General features: G+C 37.5%; 1 protein-coding gene across 1 annotated transcript; it reads right to left on the bottom strand.

Annotated features, from left to right (window-relative positions):
* Window positions 1-15,405: 15,405 nt before the first annotated feature.
* On the bottom strand, window positions 15,406-19,130 carry LOC139882535 (laccase-15-like). The gene is made up of 6 exons (XM_071866836.1): window positions 19,041-19,130; window positions 18,793-18,944; window positions 18,159-18,403; window positions 17,899-18,027; window positions 15,729-16,673; window positions 15,406-15,536 (listed from the first exon to the last, which is right to left on the bottom strand). The coding sequence occupies exons 1-6, from the start codon at window positions 19,128-19,130 to the stop codon at window positions 15,406-15,408; spliced, it is 1,692 nt and encodes a 563-aa protein (XP_071722937.1).
* Between the last annotated feature and the right edge of the window lie 622 nt (window positions 19,131-19,752).

Below are 19,752 nucleotides of genomic sequence, written 5' to 3' on the forward strand. Positions count from 1 at the left end.
AAGACATGGCGATATTTATTTTCTGGACCTAAGTCCAAAGAGCTCTTAATATCTTATCTTAATTCAAGATGAAGCAAATCTCTGACATCGCAAGCTTGGACATGTGAGTATGAAACAGATTGCTAAACTATCGTTTAAGAAGCTAGTTCGTGGTCTTCCTAGAATGATGTACCAAAAGTCTGAGTTGTGTACTCCTTGTATCTTGGGAAGATAGGTCAGAAGCTCATTTAAACCTATAAATCAAGCTCCCACTAATCACGTCTTGAAGCTTCTTCACAAGGATATTTTCGGACCAACTATAACACAAAGCATTGGTGATAAGAAATATTGTTTAGTAGTTGTGGATAATTATTCAAGATTCACATAGGTTTTCTTCTTGGCAAATAAAACAGAAACCTTATCATATTTTTCAAAATTTGCTAAGAAGGTTCAGAATGAAAAAGGTTATGTCATTTTAAGTATAAAGATTGATCATAGGGGAGAATTTGAGAATCAAGACTTTGCAGATTTTTGTGATGAGAATGGTCTACAACATGTTTTCTCCTCTTCATACACTCTAGAGCAAAATGGAGTTGTAGAAAGGAAAAAAAAAAAAAGTCTTTATAGGAGATGGTCAGAACTATGCTAATAGAAACTAAAGTCTCTTCTTGTTTTTGGGCAAAAGCAGTTTCTATTGCCTGCTATATAAGTAACAAAGTATTTTTAAGGCTCATCCTAGGGAAAACTCCCTATGAAGTTTACAAATGGAAAAAACCAAATGTCTCTTATTTTCATATGTTTGGTTGCAAGTGTTTTATTTTAAAGAATAGAAATGATCGGCCTGGGAAATTTGAAGAAAGATTAGATGAATGAATATTTCTTGGCTATTCTACTTCAAACAAAGCTTACATGGTCTTTAACAAAAATATATAGACTATCAAAGAATTCTTGAATGTTAGATTTCAAGAAAATGTCCAAAACCAACAAGATCAAACTCAACATGAAAAGTCTAAACTAGTTTTAGACTTAATGAAGTTTGATTCCCCTGAGGAACCTCAATCTTTTGGTGATTAAAATCAAGTAGATGAAAAGTCAAAAGAATCAAAGAAAGTAGACGTTCATCAAACCTTTGTAGAAAGTGACAAATCCAATAGTAACCGGAAGTACAAATCAAGCCATCCTAAAGAGCTCATTATTGGCAATATAGAATAAGGGATTCATACCATATATAAAGTAAAGGGAGACTCAAGTGCTCTAGCTCTTATTTCTGAAATAGCACCAAAGAGAGTAGAAGAAGCTTTATTTGATGAAAACTGGGTAGAAGTAATGCAAGAAGAACTTAGACAATTCAGAATTAATGATGTTTAGGAGTTAGTTCCAAAATCAAAAGGAAATTTTGTGATTAGAACAAAGTAGGTGTTTAGAAACAAGATGGAAGAAAAGGGTAAAGTAACCAGAAACAAAGTAAGGCTTGTTGCAAAAAGTTATACGCAAGAGGAATGAATAGACTATGATGAGACATATGACCCTGTAACCAGGTTAGAAGCCATAAGATTATTACTCGCATATGCATGTTTACATAACTTCAAGTTATTCCAAATGGATGTCAAGAGTGCATTCCTAAATGGGTTCATACAAGAGGAAGTTTATGTGGAATAACCACCAGGATTCGAAGATCCCAGAAAACCAGACTTTGTCTATAGACTGAAGAAGGCTTTATATGGTCTAAAACAGGCACCTCGAGCTTGGTATGAGAGACTGAGTAAGTTTATAGTAAGTAATGATTTCAAGAAAGGAATGGTTGACACAATTTTGTTTATCAAAATGAAAGAAAAAGATTTTCTACTTATTCAAATATATGCAGATGATATAATCTTTGGGTCTTCTAATGAAAGTTTGTGCAATAAAAATTTTCAAAGTCTATGCAAGAAGAATTCAAAATGAGCATGATGGGTGAGTTAACATTCTTTCTTGGTGTACAAGTTAGACAATCAAAGAAATGAACTTTCATTTATCAAGAAAAATATGCTAGAAATGTTATTAAGAAGTTTGGGATGGAAAACTACAAAAAGACCAAGACTCCCATGTCAAGTTCTTCCAAACTTGACAAGGATGAAGATTGAAAGAAAGTAGACTAAAAGACATACAGAAGCATGATTGGTTCTCTTCTCTACCTTACTACTTCTCGACTTGATATTTTATTCAGTGTGTATATATGTGTTAAATTTCAAACTGATCCTAAAGAATCTCTTCTTAGTGCTGTCAAACGTATTATCAAATATATTGCAACAAATCCAAAGTTAGATCTGTGGCATCCAAAATGAGGAGACTTTACATTATTTGGATACTCAGATGCTAATCTAGCTTATTGTAAAGTTGACAGGAAAAGTACTTCAGGAACGTGCCAACTCTTGAGATAAATGTTAATGTCCTAGTTCTTAAAGAAGCATAACATTATGGCACTCTCAATAGCAAAAGCAGAATATTTTGCTCTTGAAAGTTGCTGTTCATAAATTCTTTTGATCAAGCAACAACTAAAGAATTTTGGAATAGAAGAACCTTGAACTAAAATTAGATGTGACAATACAAGTACAATCAACCTCACAAAAAATCCTCTTCTTCATTCAATGGCTAAACATATTAAAATTCGCCATCATTTCATAAGAGACCATGTGCAAAATGACGAAATCAATATTCAATTTATTGATTCAAAGAATCAACTAGCAGATATCTTCACCAAACCATTGGAGAAAGGATCATTCAAGTTCATTCATGACAAAAACATCCTTCTAAAAGCCCTTCCAGACTCAATTGCCCTGGTTCATTTTCTTTAAATAAATCTTCGACCTTTTTCCCCCGATATCCAAACTTTTTGCAAACCCTAATCTTTCTCCTAAACCCTTGCTTCTCTTGATCTACTCTCACGTTCTTTGCAAAATTTCTCACTCGATCACTTTCGAACATGTCGTCAAAATCATCCAAGTCTGTTTCGATGTATTATCAGAGGAAATCCTCTCGCATTGCTAATTGCAAGCCTTGGTTTGTCTTGAAGGTCCAACATATTTTGATTTTACCAGGGATGAATAACCTTGAAGCACAAATTGACAATCGGTGGAGGAAGAGGTTACTCAGGAAGCGACTCCTATTTCGGTAAGAAAGCCCGAGGTACTTCCCAAAAATTATGAGTTTCTAAAAAAGGGAGGAAGTCCCATGAATTTCATAAGTTCGTTCTTGAAAGAAAATGGCTATGGGAATGAAATCTTGTTCTTGAGAGCCATGGAAAACTTAGAGCTAATAAAGGCTAGAAGAGCAGAAAAGGAATTTCCAAACTTTCCTGCTAATCCTCATTTTGGTATAGAAGATCAGACTGAGAGTAAAAAGGAAGATGATGAGAGCGTGTTCAAAAATTTCCAACCCAAGATGGGTATTGCTACAGAAATTGTTGGAACAAAAGGGAGTTGTGTCGATTAAAGGATCATAAGAAAGTCTACGCACATATGCTAAACAGAGGAGTCATCAACCCTTGAATGGTTGATTTTGATTTTTTTTTTGGATTCAATCAAAATGAATTTGTGAGAAAAATTTGTCAAGCTTTAGATGGAGAGGTTCTGTGTGGAGTCATCTTATGCTTATCCTGAATTAACTGCTTACTTCTATTTTTACCTATCTGTTTTGAATCCCACCCATGTTCAATTTACTGTGAGTGATAAAATGTTTGATGTTGATGTTAATTTGTTGGCTGATATTCTGGAAGTAGAAAGGAGTGGATTCTTGCCCATCAATGTGTTCAACGAAGAGGTCACCAAGTTTCTAGTGAAGGAAAGGATTCCTAGGAGAAGCATTACTTACTCTAGGTGTGACATCCCAAAATTTCAGCCTTTGAATTTTGCTTAAGCTTGTGCTTGTTGACGGAAGAGAAATCGGGATAGGTGAAACACCCGATGGACTTTCGTGTGGGCTAGGCGTGCGATGGCCTAGTGGGCCTATTTTTGGGCTGAGTTCGGGCTAGAGAGAGATCATTGGACCGTGAATAAGGCCCGTGGGTTGGACATGTGCGGAAGGGCTCGTTAAGGAGGACAAATGTCGAGATTTTTTGCCATTGTTCGTCTTGTGCGAATTTGAGTGATTTCAAATTTTCAATGTTGTTCTCTTGTGACTTAATTAGTGATGTTGTGATGCATATGAAATTAATTTTGGATGTAAGATCCTTAGATATTAGAAATCGCGACTTGAAGGTGTGTGCTATCCTATTTAGTTATTTTTTACATTAATAATGGAGGATCTTAGAATAAATTTGTTTAATTTGTGCCTAGTACTAGAGGTGGCCAAAATATTTGGATTAAGAAGAGGTTAGCTTTATTTCATTTAGACTCAACTTTGTTAGGGCAGATAAGTCAAGGGGAAAATGACAAAACCAAGGATTTTTTGCTTTTGGCTTTAGCTTTCCCGTGCAATTTCAGCCTTACCCTTTTTCCCCCAGCGGAAAACGCCAACCCCAAATCCTCATGATGGCCTTGAAAATCCCTCAGCCAATCCTCTCTCTTGCATGGCTGCAACAAAGGAAATTTCCCAAGAAAACAATCATTTTCGCCACATTTTTCGTTTCTATTTTTCCCATTCCCATTCATTCTTCTTCTGCCTTCTTCCCTCACACGCCAGACACCTCCCTCTCTCATTTCCATCTTGTTTTCTTGTTGTTCCTTAAAGGACAAGCGACCAGGGGAGCAGCCAACCTTCAAGAAAGCTTGAGGAAGTAGCTTTGAGTCCTAAACTAGGTAAGGGAATAAGTTAGGTATTAAACCTTGACATCCTTTCAACACTCAAGGGTGGTTTAGCTCAATCTAGTGGATTTTCGGGTTATAAGAGCTAGATCTATGTAGGATTTTAGCTTGCATGTATGTTGTAATGTGTGGGAAGCCTTGCATGTGAATTTTGTGAAGGTTTATGGCTACTAAGCTTGTAAGAGATGTGCTCAAAGGAACTGAGTTTGGATTTCTCTTTAGATTTATTTACTGGACACTCGTTGTTTGCTATTTTCGTGGGTTAAAATGTGTTACAATTTTGAGGTTACTTTCTTCTTGAAAGATATTCTAAACATCTTCATTTATGACAAATATATTACTCAATATTTTCTTGACTTAAAAGAACAAGATTTCAACTTCGTTGCATGCAAGGTAGAATCTCGTTTTGTGTCGGAACCCGTGACCTTTTGGTGTTTAAAGGATTTTTATCAACTCTTAAGGTTCGATTTTCGAAAGAGTTTCTTCACAAAATTTTTTCATCACATCTTGAAGTTTAACATAGTCAAATTATAGAGCAAATGGATGAGTTTTGGACCTCAAACCAAATTGGTTTTGGAAACCATATATTCTGGATACGGACATAGTTTTGGTAACGATTTGAGCGAGTTAATGATCATATTCTAAAAATATCTGGGTTAAGGTGTCTTGATGAAAAGTGTTCTTTTAAGTGTCATCTATAACATATTTAAATCTGAGGATTTTCTAAACTCGTTTGGTTATATTTCTATAATTAATCTTGGAGACGTGCGAGTGGACTCGGTTTTTGCTGGTGAGGGCTAGTTGTGGTCTTGTGGTTGTTCTTGGTGCCTTGCTTGCTAGCAAATGTATATTTTGTGATTTGGTTGATTTTTAGCATGTTGAGAACTTATGCTTGATGGTTGTACGTGTGAGGTGCTCAGTATGTGTGCGGAATCACGTGTGATAAGTTGTAAGGTAGTCTGAAGGGCAAACTTGTTTTGTGCATGCTAATACATTGAGATGTGTGTACACTGAGCTTGCTATGTTGTGGTGCATATGTGTACTAGTGGTATTAAAAGTGTGCCCTAATAGAAGATTGTGACATAGTAAAATTTGTGAATGAATCCCATAAGAGATGTTCCATTAGACAACGTTCTAGTGATGCCCCCGAGGAGTGGGGATGCCCCAAACAGTGAGGTTTGGGATGCCTCGTTTAAAGTCAAAGGCTAGTGACCCTTGGACACCAAAATGCCTCGGAGGGAGATGCCTAGGGCCAGCGTCCCTTGGAAGTCCGGCCAGCAACCCGAAAGTGACTCGAACAAATTCAACTAGCGTCCCGAGTGCAATCCGTTTCAAGGGTGGATATGATATGATCACACATTGAAATTAATCAACAAGGCATGTGAGTACGTGTGATGGTGTTGCCATGTGTTATGAGATGTATGATGGAGATTGTGTGTGTCGTGTGATGGTCTTCATGCATCATACTCACTTTAGCTTGTCTAGTTCACATGATATCTTTGGTACCGTATGCTACCTTATTAGATGTAGTTCATGGTCATAATGATTCACTATGTTGGTGCTATTTTCACTAATGAGCAGAGCTAGGATCTCATTGTTTAATGCCATACTTTATCTTTTACTAGGCATTGTTGCTCACCCCTTACTTTTCCTCTCAGATCATTAGCTATGGATGTGACTCCTTTAGCGACTTATGGCATGCCTATGCGGGTAGATGACGTGTATAGGGACTTCAAGGATTGAGATTCTGGCCTTGTTTTGACTCGTTGTATTTGTACTATTTGGATAGATGATGGACGCCCTAATTATTTTCCTACGTGTTTTTGTGTCCATATATCTCAATGTGAATGGGAGGTTGTTTGGCCCCATCCGTTGGTGATGTTTTGAGATTGGTTTAGGAGGTGCACGTGGTATGAAGGGATGTAGTGGATTAGGAAAACTACTGGGTAGAGGAGTTAGGCACCTTTTTGGCCTCTCCTAGGTGTTTTGTTCGAGTCATCTTGATGTGTGTATTGCCATGATATAATTGTCAATATGTCGTTTTCCTCTTGTAATTCTTGTTTATGATGAATTAAGAGAAGCATGTTATCATTTTGAAATTCATTCTTAAGTGTATTGTCTTTATATGAAAAGTGTATATTCTTCCACTTGCGTAATAGAAATTAAAGACTATAATTGATGGTTTAGAGTGACGGCTTGGGACGTCACACTAGGATGTTTGCTTCTAATATTTTACTCCACAAGATCGTCATCAACTGCATCAGACCCAAGATTGCTTCCAAAGCTGATGTTTCTAGATTTGAGGCAAAAATGATGTTGGCCATCTACAATGGAGTTGCTTTCTCACTCCCTCACACAATCCTACTACACATGTACAGAACTGGCATGAAGGGAAAGGAATAACTACCGTTTAGAGCCTTGGTAACCAGATTTTTCCAACACTTTTAGATTCAATCACCATCCAATTTTTTCTCTAGAACTATTCTTCCCATGCAAAATTGTACTCAAAATGATCTAAAAAATGAGATTAAAAGATCTTTCTAGGGCTTTGAAACTTTTGAAAAAGGAATCTGCTAGCAAAGCTAAGATATGATCTATGACTGAGAAGAAGAGCAAAGGAAAGAGCGTTGTATCACAAACTCCAAAAAATAAACAAGATGTTCTTCTTCCACAAGATGAAGATGAGGAAGACGAGGAAGACGAAACTGTCTCTGATATTGTGGAAAATATTGCCATGTAGGATCCTCTTGGTGACATAGTTGATTCTGAAGAAGAAGATGATATTGTGGCAAATATTGCCATGCATGATCCTCTTGGTGACATAGCCGATTCCGAAGAAGAAGAAGAAGAAGAAGAAGAAGAGGATGAGAGCGAGAAAGAACCGGAAGAAGAAAGTGAAGGAGAAGAAACTAGAGCAAAAGAGAGTGAGGTAAATGATTTAGATGATGAAGAAGGAGATCTGAATCTAAACAAGGGACGGCATCAATTTGACAAAAAATGAAAAGATACTAGGGAGTTTAGTGTAGGAGATGCTAAAGAGAAAGGAATTGGTCAACAACCCAGTGTTGGAAGAAAATGAGTGCATGAAGAATAAGAAGTTCTTTCTCAGACTGAAGGCACTATGATAGGGAGAGTAAATGGGAAAACTCCTCTTATTGACCAGACTATCAAACCAACTGCTAGTGACAACATCAGTCGATCTCCTCCAAATACTGAAGATATTTATGCATCTCATTTTCCTAAAGTTTCTCTTGGGGGTTGGGACAAAGAAACTAATGTTCAAGGGGAGCACCAAATTTCACATGCTCAGGTTGATGTTCCTTCACCTTTGGATACTCCACCAACACATTTCGCAGAAGCTGGTGCCCAAACTGAACAGGAATCAAACTATCCTCGGATAGTGGAGCTCATTTTGGAGATTAAGGCACAACAATATGGGATGGAGGTTGAAATTCTAAAGTTACATGTTGCTCTCGATACTACCTCAAAATCTCTCACTAGAAAGGTATAGTCTCTTGATGATAAGGTTCAAAACATGACTCAACAAGCATCTTAGAATTTAGCGAAGGTTGAGACTGTCTTCCATTCGTGCCTGGCTAAGCTTGAGGAGACCATGCAGACTTTGGAGGATTTCTGACTTGTTCGTGTTCATAAGCAACCATGATTCTTTTCAACACAAACTTTTTTTTCTTATTTTCCTTGTGCTTATTTGATTCTCTTTTTTTTTTTTTGACAAAAAGGGGGAGAGTTTTGTAGATTTGAAGCTTGACTAGTGCATGATTGGTGTTTCTTTTATGACTATTGATTGGTGTTTTTTTTTGTGAGTACAGACTATGTGTATTTTGTGTAGACTTATGCGAACTTTATTGTGCTTACTATTTGTTATCTTTATCAATTATCATGTGTTGCTAAAGTGTTGTTTTACGAAATAACTTTCATATTATGCTTAAATCTGCATGAAAATTTTGTCATCATAAAAAATGAGGAGATTGTTAAAAAAACTTCTACCAAGTTTTGAAGTTGACAAAACTTTCTTATTCTTGTTCTTGTTCTTATTCTGAAGAATAGTAGACTTCTAAAGTCATATCATAGACTCTAGTCAAAGTCTATTTGTTCTAGAAGTCTTTCTCACTTTAACGCAATCCAGACTAAAACCAAGTCCAAAATGAATAAATTCAGACTTAGATTTATTGATCTTACAACAAGGATTCAGTATGAACATAATAGGGATTTATTCTTTAGTATATGGCTTTCTTATGAAGAATCTCAATTACCTTTTATAAATGTATTGATGGAATCAATCACAAATTGATGAAATTAATCTTGAAGACAAGTTCTTTTTTAGGAAGCATATGCTTATGGAAACCAAAATTCTGATTGTATGGGCGATCGGAATCAACGGATTTTCATCTCAATCTTCAAACGGCTACAAGAATTCCTTAATAGATTATGTGTAACAGATTGATCGAAAGAAATTCTTCTAGAGATTGCCAACGGCTAGTAAGGCGTGAAGGAGTATTTAAGGAGGTCATTCTATCTATTTGAAAGATGGCGTGAAAATTGAAATTTCAAACTCTGAAGTCTTTCCAACCACTTGTTCTTCAACGATAGCTCTTATAAATTGTAATCAAGAGAGAAAATCACAAGAGTAACTTAGTGAAAGAAAAATAAATCTACCACTAAGTGTTTGCACTTGAAATATTGTTCTTCTCTATTGATACTTTAGTGAATTTCAATCAGAATGCTGCCAGTGTAGAAGAGTTAACGTAGACTTGATCTAAGCCGAATCACTATAAATCTCGTATGCAATTTTCTCTTTCCTTAACTATTTTCAATTTTATCTGTTGCATCATGTTTTAAGTATCGCAAAAACTATTTCATCTCTCATCTGATTCTGAATTTTCACCAGAAGTTTGGTGGCTCGTTTAATTAGACTTTAATCCTTTTTCAGACTTTGTTTATAACTTATTTTATTCCACATTTATTTGTCAATGTTTATTTTAAACACCTATTCACCCCCTCTAAGTGTTAGTACTAGTATTTTCAAGATATAATTTGGACTTTTTTTTTTAAATTATCCATCTCTCTTAGGATTACTTATATATTTCTCTTTAATTGTACATTATCTTAGATAGTCACCTAGATTCATGTACTCTTCTTTCTTACATATTGAAATATACAAAAATTTCACAATTGTTTCTTTGGTTTTTATATTTTTGTGATGCGTGACTAGAATGAAGGGGTGAGAAATTCATTTTTGGGCTAGTGTCTTAAGGATAAAGTGTGTGGATAAATGTTTTTTGGGATGAGGAAGATGGAATGTGTTGTTGTTTTCTATTAAAACGGGAACTTGCCGGAATTGTGTAATTGAAGCTAAATGGAGTCTTTTATGAATGAAATGAAGTTAGGATAGATGTAGCTCAACACCAAGGCCTAAAGAAACAATCCACTAGCCAAGGATAAAGAACTTAAAGTTCACCACCATACTAAAATGGCTAGTAATAACACCTAAAGGGGGGGGGGTGAATAGGTGTGAACAAAAATTCTTTGCAAAGTCAATAAAAATAATTTGCCTTTAGAAAAACACAAATGAATTTAGACTTTAGCGATTAAATAAAACTTCAAACAAAATAAGGGAGTTTATACTTAAACAGTTGATTAGAACTATGAATCAAAATAAAGGAGTTGAGGGAAGAGAATAAGATCACAAAGTTTATAGTGGTTTGGCTTATATCAAGCCTACGTCCACTCTCCCGAGCTGACAGCCTACTGGCTAGATTCCACTAAGAATCAAAAGAGATTTTACAGTCTTGCGATCTCGACTTCACAGTGAAGAGTCTCTATTGATCTCTCATAAAGTCTCACTATAAGTTTATCTCTTTTGTATACAATTTGAGTTTAGTGAATGAAATAGCAAGGAACTAGGAAGTTTCAGACTTTGAAATTTTCCTTTCACGCACTCTATCGAACAACTAGAGAGTCCGCCTTAAATACTCATTCATGCCTTCATGACCATTGGCACTTTTCAAAGGAATTCTTCCAATTTATCCATTAGATAGAATCAATCAAGGAGATCTCGAGTCGTTGGATGATTTGTGATGAAAGCTCGTCAATCTCATTCGCCCATACAATAAGAATATTGATTTCCATAAGTAAAACCTTCCAAGTTTGCTTGCCTTCCAAAAGATTTGATTATCGGAATTGTTTCCAATAAAGATAGTCAATTGTATATGTGTTATATCCAGCCATAAGGTCATCCGTAAACCATACGAATCGAATCCTTGAAGAAATAAAGATAATCTCGCATCTGGATAAGTTTTTATTCTTCAGTCTGGAAACTATCAGTGCGAACAAACTTTGAATCTAAAGTCTGACAGTCTTTAGACTTTGACACTAAAGTCTGGAAGTCTTCAGACTAAACTTTCATGAAATGTTTTGTTAACTTCAAAATAGTAAAGGAGTTTTCTTCAACACATACAAATGGATAAAGAACTGAATTTTGAAGGAAAATACTCACTTCAAAAGGAAACATCATATATTGTAAATCATGTCCATCTTACATACAAAATTACATCTCTATTTATAACCATACTAAGACATTGTACCTCTCATAATAAATGCTAGCATACTTTACTTTCTTACACTTCAGCCTAGTAGTGAAGACTAGCTCCCACTCTTTCAAACTTGCAATAAAGATTCTCTAATAATCTAACCTTGCATTAAAGACTCTAATGTAAGAAGACAAGCTAAGCATACTCTACATTCTTACACTTCAACCTAGTAATGAAGACTAGTTCCTCACTCTTTCAAACTTGCAACTAAGACTCTTTGACATCCTAGCCTTGCATTAAAGACTCTCTAATGTAAGAAGACAAACTAAGCACACTAGAGCAATTAAGACATAAGAAGACAAACAAAGCACACCAAATAGAGGGAACACATCCATCACTTCCTCAACCTTGCATTTAAGGCAACAATCATCAGCAAATGCTTTCTTGTGTGCCCTAGAGCCATTGGACCATGTTGGGATGAATTTGCTATGTGTTTCCATGATTGCCAAGTTGGCTTGATGGATTGATGAAGCTTGAGTTTGGATGGCTAGGTAATTATTGGAAGATTTAAGTTTTGATACTCTTGCATCACTTTGAATCAAAGTTAGACGATCTTGAAGTGCACAGGGTACACATCACACACACACACACACACACACACACACACACACACACACACACACACATGCACGCGCACACACACAAGTGCACACAAGAGTGCAAACCTCGAATATCGTGTCATTTCCTTGGTATCATTGTTTGTTATGCTCAATGGTATAGTTAGATTCTATGTTAGTCTATTTTGTTGTCACATAGCCTGCACAACATTTGGGGCTATTGGAGAAATCTTCCTGGAGTATTTTGAAGCTGACAAAACGTTTCCATCATATAGTCTGAAGATTTGCAGACTCTACTATTTAAAGTCTGAAGACCTCCGGACTGCTAGACTCAAGACTCAAAGTCTATTCTCATTGACAGTTTCTAATCCGTCGAAGAAGGGCTATCCAGGATTGGATATTTCGTTAAGGATTTGACCTTATCGGCTGGAGAAGATCTCTTGGTTGGATAAGACATAACGGAATCCTTTATTGATTCAAAGATTGAGGATCCGATGATTGGCGAAGTATACTTGGAAGGTTCTACTTATGGAAACCAAGATTCTGATTGTATGGGCGAGTAGGATTGATGGGCTATCGACATGTTCCTTAAATAGCTTGAATGATCTTCCTAATTGATTCTGTCCAACGGGAAGATTGGAAGAATTCCTTTAGTAAGTGCCAACGGGTATGATGGCATAAAGGAGTATATAAGGAAGACGTTCCAGTTGTTCGAGTGTGTGCGCGATAGAAGAATTCCAAAGTCTGAAGCTCTTTGTTCTTAGTCAATTCATTTTCTGAGCGAAATCTTGTACGCAAAAGAGAGTCCATATTCTTGAGAAACCTTGAGGAAGTGTGGTAGAGTATCTACACTGTGGAATCAAGGGAAAGCCTTGTTGTAGCAACTCTTTTATTCATAGTGAAATCCAGCCAGTGGGATGTCAGTGCGAAAGAGTGGACGTAGGCTTGGAATAAGCCGAACCACTATAATTTTTGTGTTCATTTTCTCTTCCCTACTCTCTGATTTACTTTGATCATAATTCGCTCTGTTAACGAAAGGAGAACTTTCTTTCTATTGTCTGCTTAGTATTGCTCTCTTATCTTGAGAAAATATTTTTTACACCTATTCACCCCCCTCTAGGTGCTTATACTAACTATCTCAGGGGCAACCTATTGTGACCACCAGTCTCCAACTGCAACAACAGCCTTCTACCATGATGATAACCTCCTACATGTAGCTTGTATTCTAGGCATGACAACCCATAGTAGGTAAGCAACCAAGTCAATGTTAACTAGATCTCTCCTCAGTACACTGAATTGCATTGACGTTTTTCGAGTAATTTTTTTTAGCAAAACTGAAGTTGACTTCTATGCACCTTGAGTTTGAGAATGATATTAGAAATAATTAAATATCAAATGTTAGAGGTAATTAAGATATATCTCTTGATTTTTTATATGTCTTAGGATTGCGTATATATTACCCTTTGATTGTGCATATCTTTGATTGATATGTTATCTTAGATAATCATCTAATATAGTTTATAAATAGGCTCACTACTCTTCTTTTATACACATCAAATATGCAGAAATTCCACAATTCTCTATTTTTGTTTCTGACACCCGGACCTCTAAAGTGCCAAAAGTTAACACAAAGGGACACTTAAGTGCCAAAATAATCTAATATAGTTTATAAATAGGCTCACTACTCTTCTTTTATACGCATCAAATATGCAAAAATTCCACAATTCTCTATACTGCTTGTTTTCGACACCCGGATCTCTAGAGTGCAAAAGTTGGCACAAAGGGACACTTAAGTGTCAAAATCGGAGTAAAATGGATCACTTAAGTGCCACCAGCGAGAAATCAGATCAAAAAATTGTGGCAAATTTCCGACGAACTGCACAGAAAACGACATCGTTTTGTATGCTGATGTGACTAAACAGAGTTAAAACAACGTCGTTTTGGTATAATTCAAATTTTATTATAATAATTAATTAAATTAAAATTTAAAATTAATTAATTAATTAATTAATTAAAAAGGGAGGTGGGGGAGAAGTAGCCGGCAACTGAGGGCTCAGCCCTTGCCACCGCTGCCGCCATCTCCCCTCCGTCGCCAGGGATGTGGGGGAGGGTCGATCGGGGCTGCCAAGCCCTAATTGAGGGCCGTTGGCCCCAGCCGACCAACGACAAGAGCCTACATGCCCTCACCCCAAATCTAGGCAAGGGTTGGCGTGCCCTAGCCCCAAGCAAGCCCTCGCCGTCGGTCGGCTAGGGCCGCCGGCCCCTGGCCAGGGCTCGACGGCCTCGGTCGACCCTCCCCCACTTTCTGACAACGGGAGGGAGGCGACGGCGGCGAGGGCTCAACCCTCAGCCGCTAGTTGCCTTCCTCCTCCTTCTCCTCCTCCTCCATTTTTTTAATAAATATAAATTATTATTTTTTTAAAAAAATTAATTTAATTAATTTTTATATTATATTAAAATTTAAATTATGCCAAAACGACGTCGTTTTTGTGTGTATTTGGCTTATTTGGCATTCCGGCAAGCCATGTAAGTTAGAAAATTAATAAATAAATAAGATGCCACATAGGATTTCCGGCAAGGCTCGCTGAATATAACACTCAAGTGTCTAATTTTTCATAAAAGGTAGCACTTAAGTGGCACTTTCGTAAGTTTTAGCACTTACGTGTCTCTTTGTGCCAACTTTTGGCACTTGAAGCGTTCTTTTACCGCTTGTTTCTTATATTTTTTGAGATTTTCTAACCGTATTTCTTTTATCATAGTAAAATACTAAATTTGATGCTTGCATATAAGAACCGCTTTTTCTTTTGCTTTTTTGTTCTTACGAGTTGCAAGAAGAAGAACAGAAGAACCGCTTTAGTATAAGCCTTGGTGCAATTTACCTAGAGAGGGAGATGATGTATGTACCTTTCAATAGTTAATACTTAATGGTAATAAATAAGCACACGCATGACCTGAACCTATTGGCTGGCGAGAGGAAATTAGGTCCGGCGGATGGGCATAAAACACAGCAACGGCCGAAAAAATAAGCTCAGTTTCATCACAACCTGGCCCTTAGGCATCGGTCGTGGCGGCGGAAAGGTTGGAACACGAGAGGCAAGAAAATATTGCATCATTTTTTTATCATTCCAATCAAGCCAATTTGGAACATGCGAGTATTGCCAGACGACCCATTTTATTAATAGTTGAAATAGTTTTGGTACACATGATTTACAATTCATGTACTAACATCACGAAGAGACAGAGAGATGGGATCGGATCCCATTCAAATGGATAAATAAACGACCATCTTATTCCAAGAAAAGACTAGCTCTACGTTGCGGTGCATCAGCATCCAAATCGATACCATCGCCCACAGGTTATTGAGACGGCATATTAAACGAAACTAAACGGAAGCATGAAAAACCAAACGAGAATCGCCCGGCGACGGTAAGTGTCTTCATCAGGTCTCCCCCAAAACGGACGGAAAGCGAAGAAGAATCAACAAGGCGGCATGTCGGGTGGTGGCGACAGCAAGTGGGTGTTCGGGGGAACTCCATTCCTCACGATGAACGCCGTGTCCATGCCCCATGTCAGGTGCCGCTCTATGTGGCAGTGCATGAACCACGCTCCTGCCCATTTTTGTCACAATCAGTTCCAGTAATTTTCTTTCTACGCAATAGATATCTGTATAAATTGCTTTGTATGACATTAATTTAAGCATAGGTTAAAAGACACAAGCACGGAAAAGAATATAGGGCCGAGATAATACCAATAGATATTAACACATATAAAACCTAAGTCAAACATTAGTTCAAACTCACCAGGATTGTCCGCCCTGAATCTGATCGTAGTCCACCCGTTCTTCGGCACGGCAATGGTATTCTGCAAAGGTGGATCCACCAGATTATATTTCAAAGGATCCTTCTTGAGGTCGAAGTTCCCAAATCCCCAACCAACGACATAAAAGCTATATCCATGCAGATGCATTGGGTGATCGGTCCCGGCCTCCAAGTTCGTCCCCTGGAAAACGAGGTCCACGGTCGAGTTATACTTCAGTACCTTCGCCTCCGTCCCACGCTTTGGCGTCTCCAGGTCCAGCGGCAAGTCGTCAGCCGTGAAATTAAAGATGTATGGTGGGAAGCTGGGAAGCCGGGTTCCGAACACGCCTTTGATGCCGTAATAATAAGCTTGGAGGATGTCGATCGAGGGGTTCGTGAAACTTATGTTGTTCACGCTTGCAGCGAGACGGGTCCCATTGGGGCCCGCGCAGGAATTGTTTGGACACGGGAATGAGTTAACGGAGATCGTGTAGATGAAATGGTTGGTTATATTCTTGGGGACGTCGATGGGGTGCTCGTCGCTCGCTAAGCTTCGGAGGCTGCCGGTGAAATTGACCGACGCGGAAGTGTCGTTGTAATAAGGAAGTTGCGGCAAAGGAGTTGGCGAGGTTGGAGCATACTTTCCAGAGTATTCCACCACGGCCGTGGTGGTTGTGTTATCATAAGCCGCACCGAGAGCGCTAGAGTAAACCCTAGCAGCCATATAATAGTGGTCAGGGTTTTGGTTGGCTTTGAGGAGGACGTCGATGGTTTGACCGGGAGATATTGTGATGATATCTCTCGTTAAGGGCTTAGTGTAGCTCGCGTCCGTCGCGACGACCGTGACGCTGTGGTTGGCAATGGAGAAGAAGAGGAGGTCTTGCATGGCCGCGTTGATTATTCGCAGCAAATATGTCTTGCCTTGCTCAACCCTTAATTTGAAAGTATCTGAAACAAAATTACACCATAAATAATTACAAACATACGGAAGAAAAACTGTAGAGAAGATATCATACTTAATGTATAAGCCAAAAATAGTTTAAGCACAACGTCCCACCGTTTGAATATTCCATTTGGGGAACAATCCATCTGAGCATGGTTAACCAACATTTCTTATTTTGATGGTTGGTTGAATTTAGGGTTAGTATCTTGAAAAACCCCAAACTGGTACACTTATGATAAATTTACCCCAAATTATTTTTTTAACCACGAAAAACTCCAAACTGGTACATCTATGATAAATTTATCCCGACTAACTATAAAAAAAAAACCTAAACTAGTACATTTATGACAAATTTACCCCAAACTAATTTATTTGACTACAAAAAATCTCAAACTAGTAAATTTGTGATAATATACCATCCGCTAAATTAGATTAATACCACAAAAAAATCACAAAAATCGTAAACTGTGACAAATAGAGCGTAAAATCTCAAAATGGTATATTAATCAATTATCATGTGTCATTTAACATAATAATTTGACAATAAAATTTAACGGAAACTAACAGGGGGTAAATTTGTCACAAGTGTACTAGTTTATAGTAAATTTGTCAAAGACATATCAGTTTTGGGTTTTTTGTGATAAAAAAATAGTTTTTGGTAGATTTGTCATAAGTGTATCAATTTAGGTTTTTTCAGGCTATTAACCCTTGAATTTATAGCATAATTATCATAATTTATTGTTCAACAGCCTTGGGTGGGAGATGGGTCTGCATCAAGAACGAGACAGGCTTTTTTCATATTAAAGAACAGAAAATGATAATAAGAGGATGGCAACAGCTCTTGCTAACCCTAAAAACTGACAATTAGGAAATTACACGGTGCATATAATATCATTTTAGGACGACCCTATGGTTCGTCCAGCTTTTAAAATGTTATATGGCTTTCGAAAGCAAGTAGATGTGGGGTCACATCCTTACATGTTGGTAAACGCATGCATTAAAGACTATGGGAATCTCTTGCAAAGCAAGCAAGCATCTTGACATTTATATGTGAATATAAAAACCATAGGTGTAGGAGATGTAGTTTAATTTTACCATTAATTTCTATCGCACTAGACAACCTTACTTTACTTGATGATTTCTCAAAAACCATGTAAGAAGTGTGGAAGAACAATGAAATAAAATTAGGCCAAGAAAAAAGAAGAAGAGTTTAGACATGGTGTCTCTAACCTTGCTTTGAGCATGGGTAAAGATCTCCGGGTTGACCATTGATAGTATAGGCATCGGAAACATTTGGATCTCCCCCGGTTCTAAGCATTTCATGATAGACCTCCATTATCGGTTTCTTCCACCATTCTCCTGCACATATATTGTTATGTTTGAAATTTTGAATGATCAAAGATCAATTATGTTCGATTGCACTATACTTTTTATGAAAACGTAATAGCCAACAAGCACATATTAATTACTCAACCAAATTTGTGAATTACCTAATATAATAGGTACTTCAGCATCAGGTTTCGGAAAAGGATAGCTTGAATTTTTTTTGGGATAAATAACAATGGCTCCATGCACAGTGGCTCTTGACCAGTCACTATGAGCATGCCACCATAAGGTCCCTTCTTCCATGGAGAATATCACCTTCTGACTAAATTTAGCTCCCGGTTGTATTGGGCATTGGGTTATATACTCCGGTCCATCGGACCACGGATATCTTGGTTGTTTCACACCATGCCTATAGTAAGATCGTCCACATTCAATTAGGACAAATTTTCAAGCAACCATGGAATGACGTTGAGAAATTGTTCTCGAGAACCATATCTATATTAACAAAATAATGAAAAGTTGTTGAAGAAAGCTAGTAATGAACATAGAAATCTACTAAAACAGGACATGCTCTCCATATGTTTTGAAATGGGGTGGGCTATGCCTGATGACTTTTGAGTGCCTATATACTCTAAATTTGTGGATCGTCCATGACAACAAGGAAGACACATAAACTACTTTCACATATAAAAGGACACTTCTATCTAACAACTACAACTAATATACTCAGATGCTAATAATAGAATAATCTTCAAGACGATGCTACATAATGTGAAAGCTGAGAAACACCATTCATACCAATGAATGGTAATGTTGTATTTAGCCTTGTTATAGACATCAACAATGATGGTATCGCCTTTGTGCACGTATAGAGTCGGCCCAGGAAATTGCCCATTCACCGTCAAGATGTTCTTTGTGCTACATAATCTTTTGTATGGCGTTTCCTCGACCTGTAATATCTCACACACTTGAGCAATGCAGTCCAATCAATGTTTGCATGCTTATAACAATGTGGAAATGTCGGTATAACACTCATTTGAACTTACCACGAAAGTGTAACGAGCCAAAGCTTTACATTGGAGAACGCCGATGAGGAAGAGTAGAAACCCTAAGCATTGAGTATTTGAAGCCCTCATGTGGATTAACTTGGAAATGAGACGGCGGGTGCGGCTGGATTATTTGGAGATTAAGCCCCGAGTGGGAGGTATTTATAAGGCTTGAGAAAGGGTGGAGTGACCCGGGAAGGTAGAAGTTGGCGGCGCGGATGAAATTGTCAACATTGAACCGGTCGTTATAGCTTTGGACATCCAGGAAAGTTCTGCAATTTACTAACATTAGGTTCTCGAGTCGTGGAAAACCATCAGCAATATGGTTTCGATGTCTATTGCTTTTCCTTTTCTGGATTCCCAATGAGAAGGGGGCTGCTTCCACAATTGTTACGTGTTGATTAACCCTGGCTGTAATACGGTTGACGATTTTCTGAGACAACTAATTATTTCCTAATTAACGTTTCTCGACAACAATACCCTATCATCACTTTTTTTTTTTTTTGACGAACCCTATCATCACTTCAAACGTTACTCTTTCCTCGTATATTGTCGGGCCATATTTTGCCTCTGGTATATAAGTCAACCAACTTGCCCTTTGATTGATGTTACTGGCCCTATTATATCATTTATTACTAATCAAGCAATGCGATGAACAGAAGCAGTCGATCAGTTTGGCGATGTGCGGTGGTAATCTTGTGAATCAGCTACA

This window comes from Rutidosis leptorrhynchoides, unplaced genomic scaffold, assembly GCF_046630445.1.
Source record: "Rutidosis leptorrhynchoides isolate AG116_Rl617_1_P2 unplaced genomic scaffold, CSIRO_AGI_Rlap_v1 contig280, whole genome shotgun sequence".
In the NCBI taxonomy this organism is placed as follows: Eukaryota; Viridiplantae; Streptophyta; class Magnoliopsida; order Asterales; family Asteraceae; genus Rutidosis; species Rutidosis leptorrhynchoides.